Source organism: Argentina silus (genome assembly GCF_951799395.1).
Source record: "Argentina silus genome assembly, chromosome: 13".
NCBI lineage: Eukaryota > Metazoa > Chordata > Actinopteri > Argentiniformes > Argentinidae > Argentina > Argentina silus.
The window spans coordinates 7,891,313-7,913,720 of record NC_139667.1 but is presented as its reverse complement, the minus strand read 5'-3'; the positions used below and the strand labels follow the sequence as shown (position 1 = coordinate 7,913,720).

At 42.2% G+C, this 22,408-nt stretch overlaps 3 protein-coding genes across 7 annotated transcripts; all 3 read left to right on the top strand.

Annotated features, from left to right (window-relative positions):
* Positions 1–23: 23 nt before the first annotated feature.
* On the top strand, positions 24–6,298 carry hadhab (hydroxyacyl-CoA dehydrogenase trifunctional multienzyme complex subunit alpha b). The gene is made up of 20 exons (XM_083683184.1): positions 24–104; positions 849–890; positions 1,009–1,079; positions 1,195–1,328; positions 1,502–1,640; positions 1,757–1,876; positions 2,052–2,154; positions 2,286–2,408; positions 2,521–2,639; positions 2,785–2,841; positions 2,951–3,060; positions 3,288–3,422; positions 3,544–3,715; positions 3,900–3,986; positions 4,083–4,223; positions 4,365–4,433; positions 4,563–4,758; positions 4,885–4,999; positions 5,187–5,332; positions 5,607–6,298. The coding sequence occupies exons 1-20, from the start codon at positions 38–40 to the stop codon at positions 5,750–5,752; spliced, it is 2,292 nt and encodes a 763-aa protein (XP_083539310.1). The 5' UTR covers positions 24–37; the 3' UTR covers positions 5,753–6,298.
* Positions 6,299–6,796: 498 nt separating this feature from the next.
* On the top strand, positions 6,797–10,650 carry LOC310814209 (kinesin-like protein KIF3B; the record flags this gene model as incomplete). The annotated part of the gene is made up of 8 exons (XM_083683508.1): positions 6,797–8,221; positions 8,374–8,475; positions 8,644–8,766; positions 9,004–9,122; positions 9,294–9,410; positions 9,575–9,683; positions 9,970–10,145; positions 10,515–10,650. The coding sequence occupies 8 exons, from the start codon at positions 6,797–6,799 to the stop codon at positions 10,648–10,650; spliced, it is 2,307 nt and encodes a 768-aa protein (XP_083539634.1).
* A 628-nt stretch (positions 10,651–11,278) lies between these two features.
* asxl2 (ASXL transcriptional regulator 2) lies at positions 11,279–22,408 on the top strand. 5 transcript variants are annotated; one of them, XM_083683382.1, is made up of 13 exons: positions 11,279–11,426; positions 12,389–12,471; positions 13,354–13,462; positions 13,978–14,119; positions 14,746–14,864; positions 15,729–15,849; positions 16,082–16,225; positions 16,314–16,477; positions 16,748–16,844; positions 16,960–17,065; positions 17,288–17,732; positions 17,772–18,242; positions 18,388–22,408. In XM_083683382.1, exons 1-13 carry the CDS (start codon positions 11,370–11,372, stop codon positions 20,290–20,292), a joined length of 3,963 nt encoding a protein of 1,320 aa, XP_083539508.1. In that variant the 5' UTR covers positions 11,279–11,369; the 3' UTR covers positions 20,293–22,408. The 5 variants fall into 5 exon arrangements, with proteins under 5 accessions (XP_083539508.1, XP_083539509.1, XP_083539507.1 ...); XM_083683383.1 differs by having other exon boundaries at positions 16,166–16,225; positions 17,288–18,242; XM_083683381.1 differs by having other exon boundaries at positions 16,085–16,225; positions 17,288–18,242.

Genomic DNA, 22,408 nt, shown 5'->3' with positions numbered 1-22,408 from the left:
TTCCGGTTGGTGGACTGTTGTACTTGACCTACCCAAGATGGCTAGTGTTCGAGCCCTGGGTGTGCTCTCCAGAGTAGCATCAATGAGATATACCCTCAACACAGGTAGAAATATGTTGTATTCGTCATAGTATACATATGTATAGTTGCTTAAGGCTTAAGCCAACGTTTTGCGATGGTAAAGGCAAATATTGGTATGGAAACTACTGTATAATACAATTGTTAGCTAGCTGGTGACAGCTAACGTAAGCCAGCTAATTTAACTGACATTCCTCTTTGACAGTCGGTGCACACTTACTTTTAAATGTTGTAATATTTTGTTATGCATTTTCTCTATATTATGATAGTTTGACCCTCAGAATTTGTAGCTACTCTTCATGGCACGTATAGCACGTATAGCTAGCTAAAGCTAACTCAGGTAGCTAGCTAGTTGGAGCATTTTCCACAGATAGCCTGCTAACATATTTCTCGTGTGAACAGTTTGCTATTGTCAGGTCAAATTGATTTTGAAACTTGATCACTGGCAAAACTTCAATAGTCTATGTAGCTAAGTGTGTACCTACATAGGTTATTTGGTTGTCATTCGGTTTTGACACCCCCTGTGTGGTGCCTTAGTGAGGTAAGGAGTAGAAGACGGGTAACTAAATCTAGGTGAGGGTTCACACGGGTCCAGGGTATTGAGGTCAAACAACGTCTCACCCCATAGACCTGTCTTCGTCGTCCAGGCGATATTTCACTCAACATACAGAGAAAGACATTCTTATAAACTTTTATGCACATTCTTTAATTTGATCTACATTTGCTCTAAGACTGGTCAATGAATTAATGTAATGTGGCCTTTTCTTGTAGGCATCTCATGTCGCACATTCTCAGTGGCATCTACCATGCAAGGTAACTTTTATATAAATTATAGCAATCATTATAAGGTATATATGAAATTAATATTCCTCTCCCATGATGTCTTATTTTTAGCCTCTAATATGTATCATGTTCCTCTCTCCATGCTTAGCCCGAACCCATGTTAACTATGAAGTCAAAGAAGATGTGGCAGTTATTCGGATTAATGACCCAAATTCCAAGGTACTAATCCACTTGATATTTAAAGATGTATGTGTTTGCTAAGACATTTATAGATGTTCAGTAGGCTACACATGCTTGATATGTATGTATTTAATGTTTATCCATGTGCTTTCAGGTCAATACTCTGTCAGTCCAAATGCAAAATGAGATGGTAGAAGTTATGAATGAAGTCATGGCCAACGATGCTGTTCAGAGTGCTGTCCTCATCTCCTCCAAGCCTGGCTGCTTCATCGCAGGAGCAGATATAAAGTCAGTCATACCCCATGTGCGCTTTATATAAGAGAATTGAGATTTTAGCATTTATGTAGTAGCCTAGGCCATTCATGTTTTGGTTATGATATGGTATTCATAAGTGGTGGTAACCTATATTTTATCATTTTCAAATACTCCATTTCAAATTTCAAATACTCCATCTGTTGCAGCATGATCCAGGCATGTAAAAGCTCTGAGGAGGTGACCAAACTTTCTCAGGAGGGACAAAAGATGTTTGAGAAGATTGAGAAATCTTCAAAGCCCATTGTTGCTGCCATCAACGGCTCATGCTTGGGAGGAGGCTTAGAGGTGATCTTGACTTGAATTAATATAATGTTACAACCACTATCGTGTTTAGATGATTTGAGTTGACCTTGCTATCTATTGAGTTCTTAATTCGTCATTCTTAATTTTTTCTGTTTTAGTTCGCCATTGCCTGCCACTACAGAATTGCTACAAAGAGTAAAAAGACTGTCCTTGGTACCCCTGAGGTGATGCTTGGGCTTCTGCCTGGAGCTGGTGGAACACAGAGACTCCCTAAAATGGTCAGTTTGACTATGATATAAAAGTATCAGTCAGTTTCAGAATAGTTTCGCCTGAATGTGCAGTGCAGTAGTTCATTACATTATACCTGCGTATGCTACATGCTGTATGGCCTGCTCATCATTTGTTTTGTTTACTACTTTCATATTCTTGCTTTGTTACATATTTTCTCTTTAGGTCGGTATTCCTAGTGCCTTTGACATGATGCTAACAGGGAGAAACATCCGGGCAGATAAAGCCAAGAAGATGGGTCTCGTCCACCAACTAGTCGACCCACTTGGTAAAGCATTTGGTTGCTAAAATATGTTACTGGAGCATACTGTTGAAATATTAGTAATTGAAAAATATTTGTAGGTAGTTTTACTGTAATTGTCAAAACAATGTCCCATTTTGAGCATCTTAATATTTCAGGGCCTGGATTGAAGAGCCCAGAGGAGAGAACAATTGAATACCTTGAGGAAGTTGCAGTTGAGTGTGCCAGAGGAATCGTCAGCAAGAAAATTGTTCTCATCAAAGAGAAAGGCATGATGCAGAGTAAGTGTTTGTAGGTAGAACATATCTGTGATTCAGGTCTTCACAGAAGCAGTTATGTCAAGAACAAATATTGTATTTCGATCAAACGTTCAAACTGTATTTTCCTCAACAGAAATTCAAGACTACGTCATGAGCATTGAGTTTGTGCGGCAGCAGATCTACAAAACTGTCCATAGCAAAGTCATGAAGCAGAGCAAGGGACTGTATCCTGCTCCGTTGAAAATTATCGATGTAAGAATATGGGCGTTGTTACTTATCCATTCAATCAAAATGATGATGACAAAATGGAACTTATTACCCCTAGCTTAATAGTAATTTGATTACACTTGATTACATTTTCAACACCCTCTGAACATTTTGTCATTTTCTCTCCCAGTGTGTTAAGGCTGGAGTGGAACAGGGCCCAGATTCTGGGTATTTGGCAGAAGCTCAGGTGAGAGGAAACATAATGTGATCATGAATAGATAGCATCATTCTGAATGGAATATTGCTTTCAAGACTTTGTGTTCTTTGCTGTCATACAAATATTACTGTTATTACAGAATTTTGGCCAGTTAGCCATGACTTCTGAATCGAATGCCTTGATTGGTCTCTACCATGGTCAAGTTGCATGCAAGAAAAACCGTTTTGGAGTGCCAGCAAAGCCGGTGAAGTAAGTGCTCACTGACCCACAAAGAAGCAATAAGCACATTTTCACAGAACAAAACAAGCTAATACATGCAGGTTTTAAATGATGTACAATGCAATACACTATTACAAACATACTGCATATACATTCAGACACTGTCCAGATGCATCCCTAAGAGGACCTCATTTTTCAAATAGATTCTTATGGTTTACTGCAGATGGTTGATGCATCATCTCTCTGTAATCCATCAGGACACTGGCCATCTTGGGAGCAGGTCTGATGGGAGCAGGCATTGCCCAGGTGACGGTGGGCAAGGGTGTCCATACCATCCTGAAGGACACCACTGTGGAGGGGCTGGGTAGGGGCCAGCAGCAGGTTTACAAAGGGTGGGTCTCAGAAGTGGAATTATTGTCTATTAAATGGCAATGTTGGTGGGTTGTGAATGGTGTGGGGCTGGCAAAGAAGCTCAATGCATGTTGTTGAATCTGCCCTTACTCTCATCACCAGGTTAAATGACAAAACCAAAAGGAAGAACATCACATCATTTGAAAGAGACAGCACGTTGTCCAGCCTCACAGGGCAGTTGGATTACAGTGGCTTTGAAAAGGCTGACATGGTTATTGAAGCTGTGTTTGAAGACATCAATATCAAGCACAGGGTCATTAGGGAGGTGGAAGCTGTAAGTAAAGATCAGCTGTATATGTTTTTCAGTGTTGAGGTGGTACGTGTCAATAGTCTGGACGACAAATAAGAATGAATGTAGTGTACATGTTATTCTCACATAACCTCAGCTTTTAAGTAGTATCTTGAACGCACTAGTATGTATAATTGTTCTAAATTAGCTTTTGGGTTTATGTTCACAGGTGGTTTCCCCTCACTGTATTTTCGCCAGCAACACGTCAGCTCTGCCCATCAAAGACATTGCTGCTGCCAGTAAGCGACCAGAAAAGGTCAGTTCTAAAGAGCCCAATGGGTTCACCCCTTTCAGAATCCCTTTGTCTGCAAAATAAAACGGTCTAACTCTTGTGTATTTACCATGGTCATAGGTCATTGGAATGCACTACTTCTCTCCAGTGGACAAGATGCAGCTGCTGGAGATCATAACTACTGATAAAACCTCCAAGGACACCACTGCCGCTGCTGTGGCCGTGGGCCTGAAGCAAGGAAAAGTCATCATAGTCGTGGGGGTGAGTTTCTACTCGTATTCTACTCGTAACACTCTACTCTACTTCTGTTTTCTCCCTCCTCATGTAGCCTCAAGGCATGCTTTTGAATGTTTGATATCGTTTGTGTTGTATGATAACAAATGTTTGTTGTGTTGTTTGCAGGATGGACCTGGATTCTATACCACCAGATGTTTGGCTCCTATGTTGGCTGAAGCAGTGCGAGTACTACAGGTTTGTATTATTTTTATTGCAGTATGCACTTTGGAGAATTTGATTGCCATCTCACTTCACTCTTCAATGTTTTATGATGTGGGGAGAGGTTAATACATTTGTATACTCTGTGGTTGTGTATTTTCTCAGGAAGGGGTTGACCCTAAGAAGCTCGATGCCCTCACAACAGGCTTTGGGTTCCCTGTGGGTGCTGCTACACTGGCTGATGAAGTAGGCATCGACGTCGCTGCCCATGTGGCTGAGGACCTGGGCAAAGCCTTTGGCTCACGTTTTGGTGGTGGAAATGTTGAAGTACTGAAGACTATGGTGGACATGGGATTCAAGGGTAAAGGATCTTGTAGTGGGACTTTCAGAGAGTAACAATTCAGGAAATTATTTGAGTGCCTCAAAGAGAACTAGGATTATCATCGTTGGTTTTGTGTAAAAGTGTTATTTTCTCTCTTATTTACAGGCCGCAAATCAGGAAAGGGTTGCTATGTCTATACGCCAGGACTCAAATCCAAAGATGTCAACCCTGACATTGAGGAAATCCTTGAGAAATTCAAAATGAAACCAAACCCTGCAGTGTAAGTGAACACCGGGCAGATATTTCCTGGCCCCCCAACTACTACAGTAGATACATATTGAATTTGCAGAACCTGATCATGGAATCACAGTTTTTTCACATTATGAATTAGGTCTTTGTTTTCAGATGCTAGGCCTTAAACATTAATATCCACCTCACTATCATTCACTCTTGCATCTTCCTTCCAGGTCCTCAGACTCAGATGTTCAGTATCGGTTGGTATCGCGGTTTGTCAACGAGGCAGTGCTGTGCCTTCAAGAGGGCATTCTGAACAACCCTGTGGAGGGAGACATAGGAGCCGTGTTTGGATTGGGATTCCCTCCGTGCCTTGGAGGTGGGTGTTCACTAGTTACCGATGATCACATGACCATAAAAAGCAATGACTATATATCTATGTTGAACTCTTTTAGGCAAAGGCTTTTGTTGTTGAGCAAATGAGGCATGACTCCCTCATTCCACTATTTCGACTCTTCCAGAAGAAGTACACTAGTGACCATTTTCCATTGATATACTGTTGTCCTACAGTATTGGAACTCAGACAGATCAGTACTATCATGTGAAGTGTCGTGTGAAGATTTCACAAACAACGTTTAACCCTCTGTGTTCAGGTCCTTTCCGGTTTGTGGATACGTTCGGTGCTGATAAACTCGTGGAGAAGATGAAGCGATATGAAGAGGTTTATGGCAACCAGTTCACTCCGTGCCAACTACTACTGGATCATGCAAAGGACTCAAGCATGAAATTTCACAAGTGACTTCCAACACTATGTGCCGCTACCACTTAATAGAATTCGTGCAGGCTGCCACTAGAATGTGCCTAATATAAATATAAATCAGGAAGAGGGTTGTGTTTGTACAAATCAAAATACATTTTTTTCAAGTTGTCATTAGAGATACCAGAATCCCTGACTTTACAGCATCATATTTTTGCTTGACGTGTTTTTTGTACTTTAAATATCATTTATGATAGTTATCTTTTTGATAATATAATCTGAGACCCAGGGTAGTCCCAGAGGGCAAACGAAATTGGTTCACACATTGCAAATGTAAAGACTGACGTAATTGGACTATTGCATTGCACTTAACTTCTTTATTGTTATTGAATGTGCACTAATGAGGTTTATTTAATGTTTGCTTTTTTTTTTTACAGTAATTACTTTAGTCTTTATTCCGTGGTTTAGGCAGTGATGTATGATATTTGAGCCAGTAAATTAAAAAGTAATAATGATATCCTATCAAATGCTCATGTCTAATCTTTGTGTTTTGACTCAAATAGTTGTAATGGGATAATTGGTTATAATAATTAAATTCACAAAAAAGTGGGAGCGCTCTGATAATATTTTTGCTTTAATCCAATTCGTTGTGTAAGTCACATGTCTTATTTCCATTGTCTGCGGCAGTGCAGGGTGTGTAGCCTACTTTGGGGAGTGGACGTAAAAATATGGGTTGGGTCGGGTTGGATGACCGCGTTGTTTTCTCGCGGTGGCGCATCTCGCAGCAGCATCCTTTGTATCATATAGGGCTGGTGCATGCCGATTGATGGGGAGGAGGAAGCTAACGTGTTCAGCATTAAGTGGACATATTTCGAGAGTCGGGGAAGGGCATATGCGTGGCGATGGTGTGAAAAGGTGTGACCGACAGTGCTTTCCTTTTCTGAAAATGAACATGATTTGGTTTACCTGTAGTGATGGTGGACATGAGATAGAAATACGCCCAAGACGGAGACATCGCATTTGACTACAGGTATATTGGCTATTGAGGAGTTGAGGAGAATAATATATATTTCACAACCAAGGAATATGTCTAAGCTAAAGCAATGCGAGGCGGTGAAGGTTGTGGTCCGATGTCGCCCATTCAACAAAAAAGAAGAGATGACGGACAGTGAAAGCATCTTGGAGGTGAATGTTAAACTGGGGCAGATCACTATTCGGAATCCGAAGGTACCACCTGAGGAGCTAATGAAAATATTCACATTTGACTCTGTCTATGACTCGGACTCAAAACAAAGCGACATATATGATGATACAGTGAGACCCCTTGTAGACTCCGTGTTGCTTGGTTTCAACGGGACCATATTTGCCTATGGGCAAACTGGTACAGGTAAAACATTCACAATGCAAGGTATGTCTATCGACCCTGCGAAAAGAGGAATTATTCCAAATTCATTTAATCATATTTTCACACAAATATCCAGATCTCAGAATCAACAATACTTAGTGAGAGCATCATATCTAGAGATCTATCAGGAGGAAGTCAGAGATCTCCTGTGTAAAGACAACAACAAGAAATTGGAACTTAAAGAAAACCCAGACTGTGGGGTGTATGTCAAAGACCTGTCCTCAGTCGTTACCAAAAATGTCACTGAGCTTGACCATGTGATGAACATAGGCAACCAGTCCAGGGCTGTGGGGTTCACCAATATGAATGAGCGCAGCTCAAGGTCTCATGCCATATTTGTCATCACAGTGGAGTGCAGTGAGAGAGGTGCAGATGGTGAGGATCACATCCGTGTTGGCAAGCTGAACATGGTTGACCTGGCTGGCAGTGAGCGTCAGAGCAAGACAGGAGCTAAAGGTAAGCGACTGAAGGAAGCCACTAAAATCAACCTGTCTCTCTCTGCACTGGGCAATGTTATTTCAGCCCTGGTGGATGGAAAGAGCACCCATATCCCATACAGGGACTCTAAACTGACCCGCTTGCTCCAGGATTCCTTGGGTGGCAATGCAAAGACTGTCATGGTGGCTACTCTGGGACCAGCATCCAAGAACTATGAAGAATCCATAACAACACTGAGGTACGCCAACAGAGCCAAAAACATTAAGAACAAGCCCAAGATTAATGAAGATCCCAAAGATGCTCTGCTGAGGGAGTTTCAGGAGGAAATAGCCCGTTTGAAGGCCCAGCTAGAGGAGCAGGGGATGCTAGCAAAGGAAAGGCGAAAGAGGAGGCGGGATAGCAGAAGACTGAGTAAAAGTATTTTTGATGTGGAGGAGACCCTCAGAGAAAGGGACATGGAGGAGGAAAGGCTGTGGAAGGCTATAGAAGATGAGCGTAATGCTGAGCTCTTAATGAAGGAGGTTGGGGAAAGCCCAAAGGTTGTAAACAGTGCTGATGTTAGCCTCGGGGCCATAGAAAAGATGAAGCCAGTGGGTGAAAAGGAAAAGATGGTGGAGGAAATGCAGAGGGATCAGGAGGCTATGGAAAAGATCATTGAGAAATTTAAGGTGACGACAATCTACTTTTCTTACATTTGTTTCTGTATATTACACATTAGGCCTAATTATAATATGTATAGAATATTTTGGAGAGGGTTTTGTGATAAAAGTAATTGGAAGTGTTACAAATAATCCACATTGTCATGTGTCTTTGACCTCAGACTATGGAGAGCAAACTATTGGTTGGGGGCAAGAACATCATTGACCACACAAACGAGCAGCAGAAAATGCTGGAATTGAAGAGGCAAGAGATTGCAGTGCAGGTGAGAGATGCCAGGACATTCATTTGGTAGATTCGTGGCAAAAGTACAGGTGGCTGAAATGGTAACGATTCTGGAACATAGAATAGTTCTGAAATGTATGAGAATTAGTTCCATAGCCTTTCTCAATGGACATGCATGCATTTGTACACTGACTGTGTTGACACTCAGATTCGACGGGAGAGAGAAATAGAGCAGCAGGTGATGGTCCAGGATGAGGAGACAGGAGAGCTGAGAGAGACCTTCTCCTCCCTGCAGCAGGAAGTGGATCTCAAGACCAAGAAGCTAAAGCGGGTAGGATGACTCACAGAGGTGACTCACCAGCCCCTCCCCATTTCTAAATCAATCACGGATCATTACATTTGTCCTAATGTTTGATCTTAATCTTGAAATCTGAGACATCTGAGAAAACTCAAACTCTGGACAGACTGAGGGAAACGTTCAACTGAATTATATCAATTAGAGACACTTTGTTTTAAGATTAATTATTGTCATGTCATGTTAATCATTCTTTCCTCCATATCAATACAGTTGTATGCCAAGTTGCAGTTAGTGAAGGCTGAGATTGGAGACATCATTGATCAACATGTCGTAACCAGACAGGAGCTTGAGCAGACACAGAATGAACTTACCAGAGAACTTAAGTTCAAGTGAGTACACACACACACACACACACACACACACACACACACACACACACACACACACACATGTTATGTGACTCATGTAACACCTCCCCTTATGTGTGCATTTCCCCCTGGATCTGCTAACTCTTCTGTTCATTTTACCTAATAATTCACACCATGTATTACCCATTGCAGGTACCTCTTGATTGAGAATTTCATACCTCCTGAAGAAAAGAACAAGATCATGAACAGGCTGCACTTTGACAGTGAGGAAGACCAGTGGAGGTTTCGCCCCTTTATTCCTTCAGAATGGTACGTTTCTCAAAATACTATGAACATAAACTTTCTCTGCATCACTATAGTATTACATACTAATTACTCATTATGTCTATACGATTATCTTTTTCCTTTATCAACATTCTTAGTAGCTCTTACATATCTTAAACTAATCCTTCCTCTCATATGTCTAATTCTAGCAAATCCACTCAGGTCAAGAAAAGGCCCACATCAGTTGTCGGACACAAGCGACCAATCAGCCAATATGCACAGATGGCTGCAGCAACAGGAGCTCCAGCTAGATACCGGGTTGGTGCTTGTTTTCACAAGAAAAAATGTCTAAGGTTGAAATGTTGTGGCGATGGAGAAAAATGGCCCTTGTGCTATGTGTTTGAGAAAAAGAAAATACTGTACGGTTCATACTGTACCGATTAGTGCCAAGAAGCAGTTTTGTATAATCAATCGCATTAAATACTTTCTATTCTTTATCACACACACACACACACACACACACACACACACACACACACACACACACACATACACGTTCTTCATCATATTCCCTGTCTTGTCCAATCCCTTGTTATTCCTACAGGCTGAGAATGTAATGCTCTTGGAGTTAGATATGACCCCACCAACCATGTTCACCCTGAACCTTAATGGAGCACATTTGGAGCAAGCGTTCTCCCCAAGGCCAATGCGGGACTTACTTGCAAATGTTCCCTTCAGAGAGTGGACTACTGCTTCAAGGGTCAGGAAGTCCAGATCCTGGTGAGCATCCTGCAGAGGAGTTGCTATGTAGAGAATCAGAGTTGACTGTTTCACTGGTTTGTCCTACTGTACCTACTTTGCTAATGAATGGCTGGATTTGTAAAGGAACTATGCATGATAAAAAAATGTTTGGGAAATCTGACACTTTTGACACAAAAATAGAACCCTCATAGAACAACAAATGCAAAGTACAAGTGTCACTGGTCACTGGTTTGTGATCCAATGTGATAGTAATGACTATGTTATTACAATGTCATTATATGTTGTTACTGCACTCCTGTTTTTGTGACACTGGTTGCTACAATAGAACATGATACAGGCTATTGATAAGATGAATCACGCTGGTTATTTTCTTCCTCTTTCCTACAGGTATCAGGCATCAGCCTCACCCCACATCTCATCCTCTTCATCATCCAGCTCTCTGACATCAGGGTCACAGTGCCTCCCTCACCCCCGGAGACCGGCCTCAGCGGTCTTCTATCCATTAGGAGAGACGAGCCCTTGAGCTGTAGAACATTCCAAATGTCTAGCATTTCTCCCCTTTTGCTGTACTACATGCAGTCGATCACATTGTATATTGTATTTCACTGTAGCTTAAATATATGCAAGCTTTTGTTGAAAACGATGTTGCAAAGCTGAGCTCTTCATGATTTGTTATTTTCATAATCATATGCTTGTGCAGATGACTTAAAAGTTGAGCTGTGTGGTGAAACATCTGAATAAACAGTAGCTGATCAATTAGTGCCTCCAATTTTGTAACATCAGAGGGCCAGGGAATTAGAGAAATAGCCATGCTCTGATAATGACAAAAACATTGTCAATAAGAGAAATAGTCATGCTCTGATAATGAAAAAAATAATAATATCAAAAACAATAATCAAAAACATCCCAAGTAGTTTTCTTCACTGTTAGGGGTCTATAAATGTTTATCATTTCTAACGTGACTTTTGCCAATGAACGGTATTATTCAATCTTACATTATACTGGTAATAGTAGTGTATTCAATCTAGCTCTATAGTGTGTATTTGTGTTTAGACTGGTCTTTGCCGTGACAGCTGTCAGTTGTACAGTAAGATGACGTTTCTCTCTGGGTCACATGACACACTCCTTACAGTAGAAGCCCAATATGGCAGAAGCAGTGGGTCTTGCGCGGTAACTAAAGCAACATTTCAACATAACAGAAACACTGTCAAATTCAACACTATTCTGCACAAGACCGCAGCGATGAGGGAGAGACAGAAGAAGAAGAAGGGGAGGACATGGGCAGAAGCAGCTAAAACGGTATTACTGCTCGTTAATCAACGTTTGTTGTGCTTGTTTTCACTTGTACAACTGTGTTTATGAGTTCATGACCCGCTGGTGCAGACGAAATGTTGCGTATGCAACGCAAGGCCTGGTTGTCGGCAAAGCCATGGAAGTCCATTATAAGATTAACTAGACATTTTGTGTCTTCATTTAGAGCAAACCGCTATGAATGTCTTAATGTAGCTTGCTCTTTCGTTGAAGTTTTAAACCAGCCAAGAAATTCTAGACTGTAGCAGTGATAGGATTCTTGTTTAGACCGCACCGCAGACGTATCAATGCGCATGACATGTCTGTGTTCCGTGTAAAGTAAACACTCCAAAGAGCTAGCCTAGCCAGCTAGCTGGACTAGCATTACATATAGCTAGACAGCCTGCTTACTAGCTTTTATTAAGTAATAAAATACGTTGAAACGTTCATGTTGTCTCTCTTATCGGTCCTGTCCATAGACACAAAGTATAAAGCTGCTAGAACGATCAAATCAGAGTCGCAAACCAGCTTGCTTTTGCTAGCTAACTTAGTAGCTAGCTAGCTGTCAGTGTCAGCCTGGTTAGGCGAAGACACACATCAGACAGCTTATGACTTTATTTCATTGTATGGTAGCTAGCTCATCTACAGAGTACAGAACATAAGCATACTAATGATGGTGTGATAATGGTCTTGCTCTTAGACATACATACACATGCACAAGGAAGTACACCATGCTCTAGTGAAATCATTGCAGTATACCAGATGTTTCATTCCCTGGCCAATGCACAATACACAATTTCATTGTCGCTTAAACAGCTGGGCAGGAGTTGTGAGCAGGCAGGACAGAACACAATTTACAACAGTTTTAAACAGCAATCAAACTTTTGCATTGGTGAAACTATGCCATTATTGTCTTTAGATATTGATTTATATTCAAAATAACAACATATGATGTATATGTATTCTTTCAGGTGTTGGAGAAGTACCCTAACACACCCATGAGCCACAAAGAGATCTTGCAGGTGATCCAAAGAGAGAGACTGAAAGAAATAAGGTAAATGGTGCCTCTGCTGTCTTAGGTCAGTGATCAAATAAAAGGGCTTTTCTGAGATTGCCGAGGCCCACAGGATCCTACTCAGTCCGAACAGTGTTTATAAAGAGCAATGCATATTTCTCTCTCTGATTGAATTCCCACCTAGCTTTCGTTTTACTTTTTACTTCGTAGTGATTGTTACATTCATATAATTCTAATTATTTTATTTCTTTTTTTTGTTTCATTGTCACTGTTGACATCCAGAAGGTAAGAAAAAGCTAGTCCCCCCCACCCTTAATAAACTCACCGCAATATCGTTTTGTTTGGTTTTACCTTGCATGTTATTAACATGTCCTTGATCAATTGCATGTCAGGCATCTCAAACAGCACAGGCTAATAATTTTAGCAGTAACTTATATATATATATATTTAGTACCAAGAGTACATCACTATGAAGTTTTCACTTTTGGATCCCCTAAGCCCGAGACCTTTTTGTTAACAAAGATAATTACTAGTTAATAAACATAGCCTTGGTGTTGCAGTGTTTATAGTTATGACAGGACTTTACAACAAGACAGGCCGTTATGAACCTTATTTGAATTGAGCTGGATTGACTCAGTCTTCGTTTTCAAATGTATAGTGGCTGTCAATGCATGTTTCATTTACCCTACCAATTAAAAAAAAAACAATGCATTGGCCCTAGCTATTTTAAATGTTCATTGAGAGAAGGTTTCATTGAGTATTTACCTATGTTGTTTTAGGCAATCTCTCCTTATGTGCAACACAACCATTTTTCCCAAATACAGGAACAGACTGTATTCCCCTTCCTCAGCTGCCATTCAGCTGTCTGCTTCATTTGGGGTCTGAGTATTATAATCAGCTTTACTCTCCTGTGTTATCTAGTGGAACTTCCCCGCTGGCGTGTCTCAATGCAATGCTCCACACTAACTCCCGTGGTGAAGAGGGGATCTTCTACAAAGTTCCCGGCCGAATGGGGGTCTACACATTGAAAGTTAGTTTCTGTGAATTAAGCTTTAAGCTTTGCCTAAGCTTAGCCTACTTCTCATTCAAGAGAGAGGTTCATAACAAATATGTTATTATTGTAATATTAATTATTTGTCTGCACAGTTTGACATTATGTCTGCTCATTCCACCTCTCTTGAAAAAGCCTGAAATGCCACATTTTATTGAATGAATGTGAGATAGATTTTCCAGATGTATGCTATGAAATATTTTACTCCTAGTCAGCACCACATTGTCAAAATGATTAGATGTCAAAAGCATTCATGAAAAAATGTCTTTCTCACTCTTTGTTATTATCATTGTGCAATGTCTTTCCCACAGTTTATCTAATCAGTTACAAGGCTGTTTTGGGAGGCATCAAAAGTAGAGCAAAGTTAAACAGAGAGTCTTTCTAACAATGGGATGATCACACAAAGCATCGTTCATTACTCTGGAAGTTAGAAGTCATTCAAAGTTATGGATGTTATTGATGTTGTAAGTGTTTATATTCTTTGTTTGTCATAGAAGGACATCTCAGATGTGGTGAAAGAGCTGTCTGAGGAGGGGTCTGAGGACAGCAGTGACAACCTCTCAGACTCCAGAAGCACAGAAAACAACAACAATGCTAATAGCCAGGATGGCAGGAGGGGAAGGTGGAGGAGGAGAGGTATGTCACTAACAGTATCATTTTCACACATTTTGTGTGTAAAAAAAAAAAAAAGTAAATATATGTACGTTGGTTAAGCATTATAATACCATTATCCAAGACAGTTGAATGTGTGGAATATTTTGAATAACATTCCAATTACATTTAGGCTTTTAGGCGCTCATTGTTTGTCATTGTCTGTTGAACATTTAGCCTAAGCAACTGTTAACAGGAAATCATGATCTGTGACCACTTCCTCATTATGCATAGGTCGAGGAACCGTTGAACAAATAACCTCGCTTCAGAACACCAGGAAATAATAGTTTTTGTTTTCTGTTTTTATTGTCAATTGCTTTTATTATCAGTGCAAAGCTCCATCAGAGCAAATGCAAAAAAAAGAACCAAAAAGAGACAAGTCTGAGGGGTGCAACTACGGTGAGTTAGAAAAAGAAGCTATAAGCCTTGTAGCGACAAGGAAATAACCAGCAGTGAAGTTGTTTTGCAATATAGTAGATGGAGTATATTAAGGCCACATTGCATTTGTTCCATGGTACAGTATGTCTGTTTTAAACTGTTTTGGACAGTGACAAATGAGATTTGTCTTGCGATTTGTATTGTATTGTTGATTGCTGTGTTGTATTTTACAGTGCCGTCAAAGCTGCAGTCGCAGCCCTCGTCTCCTCAGCCACGCTGTTCATCTCCCTCTGTCCCTCCCAGCAAGCTCATCTCCCCCTCACAGAAGCACAGCAAGAAAGCCCTCAAACAGGTACAGGACTGATGCATGGCTCTAGACTCGCTGGTTAAGAACAGTTGTGGACCTGTTTCTACAGCGCCTGGCTGCCTGAACGTCTTACTGTTTGTCATCATGCTATCTTTGAGGAAGACACAAGTTTGTGTTTTAATAGATGAATATGAAATTAATATTTTGCTTTTGGGTCTTTTTGTTTGTGTTTCTCTAGTCTACACCCTGTTTAAATTGAGTGATGAACAACTTCCATTGTGTTCATTGTGCTTGTTATATTGATGTACCTCTGTTACTATGACTATAACAGGTTATTCCAAGTCCAAACACAATGGGGTGTCAGGGGGAAAATGCCTTTTGCTAGTTTTATTAATGTTCTCACAACTTTCAACATTTTCCTATTGGCCACTCCTCACCTTTTGTGTTCCATGTAATTAGATTTCATTAGATAGCACAGATCCTAATTCATTCCATCTGTATCTCTGGACTTTTCAGCTATGTAAGACCAATTTTATTGGTTTATTAGGCAAAAGGAACTCTAGGCAGATAAAGATTTGGCTTCGGGCGAGGCATAGAGTAGTAGACAGTATGTGTATTTTCCATCTGCATCTGATATATTCTGAATAGTCAAGGCGAGGCTAAAAGAAAGAAAGGCAGTGCATGCATTGCGCTTGAATACCTACATTTCTTGTGTGGTATTCGAATTCAGTCGCCTGTTGGATTGCAAGATTGTCAGTTGGATTGCCAGATTGCAAGATTGTCAGACAATAACACATTTTTAAATGGTGATGATTCTGGACTAAATCACATTAACACAACATTTGAGGTGTAAAATGGCAATGGTAAATAACTGTCATTTCTTTCCTCATTCTCCCTGTTGTCTCACAGGCCCTGAAGCAGCAGCAGCAGAGAAACCAGCGCAGGCAGGGGGGAATGCCCACCACCTCCAGCCCCCGACTGCTCCTCAAGACAGTCAAAGACATGGCCGACACCATCGCCACAAAGACCGGTAGGTGGCGATTTACAGGAAACATGAATCATCTCTATGAATGACATCATCACACATTCTTTCACAACATGTTCTGTATACACTAAGCAGTGTTGCAACTATATACACAAACACAGTTACCTTATGCAGCTATTTTTTGTATTGTAAAAAGACAGGGACTTATTAACTATAAAAGGCAATAGAAGGCAAATACCGTATGTCATCATATAAACAAGATTCATTGTCATATCAGCAGCATGGGAACTGGAACAGTCAGAACGCTGCCCTGCCAGTCCTCAGAACTCCACCTCCAGTTCCTCTTCTTCTGTCAAAACAGAGCCTTGTCACACTGCCAGCACCAGGAAGATGTCCCAGAGGTCCAGTCGACTTAGTGCACGTAAGTAAACCTATCCAGGTCATCCTTGTCATTTAGATACAGTGATGCATGGCAGTGTCTGTATGTCCTCTGCTGTTCTGTGTTGTAGGGCAACTAAAGCGTAACAAGTGTGCAGAAATTGATGTGGAGACTCCAGACTCCATCCTGGTCAACACCAACTTGCGGGCCCTCATCAACAAGCACACCTTCTCTGTCCTGCCCCCAGAGTGCCAACAGAGGCTTCTTAAACTGCTGCCTGAAGTAGACCAGCAGGTAGGCCTGAATTTCTAAGCACATTTCAGTGGCTGGAGATGCACAAATTTAGTATACTCACTCACGGGACATACAGTTTGTAGCCTACACACATGATAATATGCCCATGGCACATCATACTGCATAGTGTATTTACTGGTTTCAGCAAGAGAGATGTCATGATTATACATAATGCAGTAGGAATGTGAGGAAAGATGGTTATTTTGTGAACTATTCTTTTAATGATGATGATCATGGTTATGGATAAAATGTGTCTCCTCCTACACACAGGCCTGTATGGATGGGCTTCTGAAGGTCACCAGCTCTGCCTTGAACAATGAGTTCTTCACCTCTGCAGCGCAATCCTGGAAGGAGAGACTGGCAGAAGGTCAGTGACTGCTTTAAAGACATGCATATTAAAAAAAAGAAAAAAATGAATCTATTACTCATGAGTGACTCATTTTGGATTATCTTGTTTTCATGTTCTCAAAACCACTTCACAGGGGAATTCACTCCTGAGCTCCAACTAAGAATGCGACAGGAGATTGAGAAGGAGAAGAAGGTGGAGCATTGGAAGGAAAGCTTCTTTGAGAGTTACTATGGTGAAAAGTAAGCAAATTTGGGGCCTGGAATTCCACCGTGAATCTAAAAAGCAGTTATTGTCATATTATTTTTTAGCCTAACAACTGGAGATTTTGTGTTTAATGCAAGCTAATATAGAAATGTATTCAACAATGGTATCTGCCTCACTCTCTCTCTCTCTCTCTCTCTCTCTCTCTCTCTCTCTCTCTCTCTCTCTCTCTCTCCTTCTTTATGTCATTCTCTCCCTAGTTCTGGACTCAGCTATGAGGAATCTAAAGAGCTGACAGAGGCTGATTTAAGTCGGGAGCCATCCAGACCCCAGCCTCCTCCGCAGACAGGCCCTGCTGTCTCAGCACTGAAAGATCCCAAGGTCACTGAAGACAGCTGCCAGATTGGTGCTATAACGAGGAGGCAGAGATTATTACTACCCAAAGAGCCTCCTAAACCAGAGCCTGTTCCAGAAAAACAGCAAGTCCCACCAGTGGTCCCAGAGAAGACACAGATACCCGAGTCCACTGAACACAAGACTCCCTGCACAGCTCCATCAACGGTGACACCACCTGTTGACAGACCGGAGAAGGAGAAGGAGGACGTCCCAACAGTGACTCCACCTGTTGAGAGACCGGAGGAGGAGAAGAAGGACGTCCCAACAGTGACACCACCTGTTGAGAGACCGGAGAAGGAGAAGGAGGACGTCCCAACAGTGACTCCACCTGTTGAGAGACCAGAGCAGGAGAAGGAGGACGTCCCAACAGTGACACCACCTGTTGAGAGACCAGAGCAGGAGAAGGAGGACGTCCCAACAGTGACACCACCTGTTGAGAGACCAGAGCAGGAGAAGGAGGACGTCCCAACAGTGACTCCACCTGAAGAGGAGCAAAAGGAGCAGGAGACGAAAGACAGATCTGAAACTTCCCTGTCCCCTACCCAGGAGAGCTCTCCAGAAGCCTGCCCCGAGGACAGACCTGCGTCTGTGGACAAGCCCAGTGGGGAGGGTGAAGATGGTGATGTTGCACCAGAGGGAGGAGTCTCTGTTGACCCGGTATCCACTGCATCCCCAGAGCCGTTGAAAAGGAAGTCTTCCAGTGACCAGGAAGTGGAGCTGACTCCAGAGAAGAGGCCCCGTATCTCTCAACCAGCATCACCTGTATCAACCTCTCCAACAGATACAATAACAGAAGCCCAGAGAGTACCTCCACTTAAGGTAAACCTGTCCAGTCAGTGTTTATATATTGTTTCTTAATGTGTTCATAGCTATTATATTTCAGATTTAAAATGTGCATGTGTTATATCTAACACATCACTGTGTGAGCCCCATAACTAAAACATGCTCTCTTGTTACTTTGCAGATTCCTGTGTCACGGATCCCACCTACTCCTGCATCTCCAAGCCCAAGTCCAGTCTCACCCAGGACCCCCCTCCCCGTCCCTCTCAGCAGTCCTGGCCGCCCTGGCGCTCGCACTCTGGCTGACATCAAAGCTAAAGCTCAGCTAGCCAGGGCCCAGCGCGCAGCAGCAGCCGCAGCTGCCGTCTCTTCCTCATCTAAAGGAGCAATACCAGGCCCGGGGCCAGGAGGGGGCAGTGGAGAGCAGGCACAACCTCTTCCCCATACTGGACCCTACACTCACAGCTCAACACAGCCACAGTCAGCGACCAGGCTGCCAGCCAGCAGCACCAGCAATCAGTCTACCACACCAGCCACCCGATCCTCAGGTTCCTCCCAGCAGTTTGACCTCAGCCAGTCTCAAACCTCACACGCCACCAGCAGAGCCATCTTCACTGATGACAAACAGAGAGGCTACTCAGCTGGCGATATTAAAACAGGTTCTCTGATAGACCCTCAGAACATTCAGAAGTTGTCAAACCCATCCATTTTGCGGTCAACTGCCCAGCCAACTACCTACTCTTCTGCCTCTTCTTTGTGTGGTCTGGGGGTATCCGGAGGCTCTATGGCCAGGGTCAGCTCTGTGATCCCTGCCAACAACCCCCTCGTCACTTCACTCCTCCAGGGAAAAGATGTCCCCATCGAGCAGATCCTCCCAAAGCCACTGGCCAAGGCGGAGGTCACCCCCACCAACGAAAAAGGGAAAAGGTCACACAGGTCAGGCAGTGAGAGCCAGCACTTTGCTGCTGGAGAACAGCAGGTCCCTAACCAGTCCACTTTGCGTATTTTCACAGAGTTCACACGTCATCAAAGGGAAATGCCTGACAAGGACACCCAGGAGCAGATCTTACAGGCTCTGATGCAGAGGGCCCAACAGACCCAGCCTTACGGGGTCCTGGGATCTCAACCCCCCCAGTACGCAGGCCTTCAGCTGGGCCACTCTGAGGAGTGTCAGGGCAGCTCCAGGTTCTCTGTGGGTTTCCCTGGACGTAAGAGGATGCCCAGGCCTGCTATGACAGGCCACTACCTCCTCAACGTCTCCACATACGGGCGAGGGTCCGAGAGCAGCAAACGATCCCACCTCACTGCCATCACCAACACCCCTCTGGCAAACCTGAAGAGGGAGCACGCAGAGGGTGAGGAAGTGGCTAACGAAGGGGAGGACCCGATGGGGAAACCTCACTCCAACCATCCTGGGGTTAAGGTGGAGCAGCAGGGCTACGCAATCACAAAAACAGATGAAACTGCGCGCTCCCAGCACTGCTCCAGGATCAAGTCTGAGTCGGTGGACAGCGCAGCCAGCACAGACAACAACGGCACTTCTACAAGAGCCAAAGAAACCAGCCCGTTCGCTCCATCACACAGGAGGCACCTCGAACTCTGCAATAGTAAACAGGGGAATACAGAGCCATATCGTATATCGCCCCACGTGGGGACGGACCCCAGTCACCAGTGTCCGCCTGCCTTTCAAACCCAGAGAACGCTGGATAATCAGGAATCAGTAGTGGGGTCGTGCTACGGCGGCACCATCAGCATGTCTGTACCTCATGCTCTGAACAACAGTGCTTCAGGCGCCGGATCCTCCCCCTCTGTATCAGGTGCTGGTGACAGTGGTGGCGGCACGGGGAGTGTGATGTCTTTCTCAGTGACGGTCACAACCATACCGGCCGGTCATTCATTGGACCACAGTAACCAGGGTGAGGCATCGCCAGAGCAGTCGTTTATGGAGGGCTCTGGCATGGAGGACGTCCAGTCTAAATGCTACTGCCGACTGAAGGCTATGATCATGTGTAAGGGATGTGGGGCCTTCTGCCATGATGATTGCATTGGCCCTTCAAAACTGTGTGTATCGTGTTTAGTGGTACGATAAAAGTATAATAATAACAATGACAGATTTAGATTAGTTTTTTTTCACAATCCAGAATCAGGTCATTCACCATCCATACAAATCTGTTAACAGGGTGATGCACCACAGCCATATACTCTGCCCAAATACACAGTTTGTGGTTGTCACTGGGGAGGCAAGCATTTACACTGGATGATTTATTGTTTCACCTATTCCATTTGAGAAAGAGTGGTTTGTTTTGTGCAATTCAAGTTAGTGGTTTTGATCAATTCAAAGCAAGTCAGCACCGTCTTTCAGACTTGAGACAAATGTTGAATTGCGGCAATATTTTGCACTTGGATATGCTTATTGTGCTCTATTTTTTTAAAGATTTAAAAAATGAAAAATGAAAAAAAAAAATGAATGTGCTATTTTTGTAGAACGTAATGACAATGTTGTTATGTTAAGACTGCCGTTCTTTATTATGGGGGTCTAAGTTACAATGTTTTAAGGGAGAAGAAGGGAGTTAAAGTGAAAACATTGGTTGCACTTGCCACTTGGGCTTGTGTAAGTGGAGGGGAGTGACCGGAGTATAAATGTACTGATTTCTCTATATATTATTTACAGTACTGGACACATTCTTACAGATATAAAAAACAGAGTACTATAATTTCAAATCATACTTTAAATGAGAGAAAATATATCAAACTTTTAAGAATTGCACATAGCCTATGTTTGAACTAACAGTTGCTGGGCAAAGGACCTGAATGACCCCTATCCCCAGATAAACATGTAGTGTACAGCTCTTTTGCTCTAACATGATGTAACATAAAAGCACTTCACCAATGGATAAACTGTGCCCTCCGAGGAGCAAGCTGAGGTCTTTACCATTTCAGTCTAAGGTCATGTGTGAAGATTACTCAGTCCTTACATAGTGAGCCAACATTGCCTCCTCAAAAAGCCTAGACTTGTAGATATTCTGTCTTGATGTGTTTTCTTACTTTGTTGTCTTTGTAAAGTATAGTAAGTATTAGCAGTGATGAACAGTAAAACACTCAGAGGGGAGGAGAGAACATGACAATTTTTGTTGTTGTTTCGATTCTTTGCACTGTAAATATTGGCTTTCTTTCAGCTAGATTTAGAGATTAATTTTCAAGCTTAGCTTTATGTACAGTACCTTGCTGAAGCATATCCAACTTTATGTTTAATTACAAAAGGGTTTATATCTCTTAGAATAATGTTGTGTTAAAACGCTAAATGCTGTACTATCATGAAACCGTTTAAATTGTATAGGCTTCAGGAATACAGTTTGAGAGGGAGGTACAATTTACTACATATAGATTAAAGGAACACCATATGGATGTGCATGCTGATTGCAATTATAAAATCAAAATGTATCAATCATATTTTGAAATTGTCTGCCTAAAACTAAAGATGGTATGTTTTATAGAAATAATTTCCATCCATGGTAAATATGCCAAAGTCACCTTATGAAAACGAAATGATCAGATCTTGTTTTTCATGTCTGACTAGTTCAACAAAGTAATATATTTTAAGTAATATATTTTAATATAAAAAAATCTATTTACAAATGATTTTTAGAAAAATAACAGGGTATTTACTAGAATAATATATCGGCTATCCCTTTTTCCTATGCTTTTGTTCAGAGTGGCCACATTATATAGTACAACTTTTGTAACTAAAATCCCCCGGTGTTCTGATTCTGTATGACCCTAGTTTTTTATGGATCTGTACATGAAATTTTCCACAGAAGTCTATTCTGGAATGTTTTTACCCTCTGAGGTGTATGCTCTTTTTGATTACTTTGTTCAATTACACATGGGGCATTGATTTGTGTCTTACACATATTGTGCTTATTTGGGGGAAAATGCCTGTTAAGAAATATACATTTTCAAGGCACTGTTTGTACTGTAAGTGGTCAGTGGAATGAATCCAGGCCCATGTGTTGTGCGTGTGTTGTGCGTGTGTGTGCGTGTGTGTGTGTGCGTGTGTGTGTGTGTGTGTGTGTGTGTGTGCGTGTGTGTGTGTGTGTGTGTGCGTGTGCGTGTGCGTGTGTGCGTGTGTGTGTTTGTTTGTGTGTGTGTTTAGGGGAGTTTATGTCTTCATTTATAGTCAAGTGACTCAACTATAAAAAGTTATT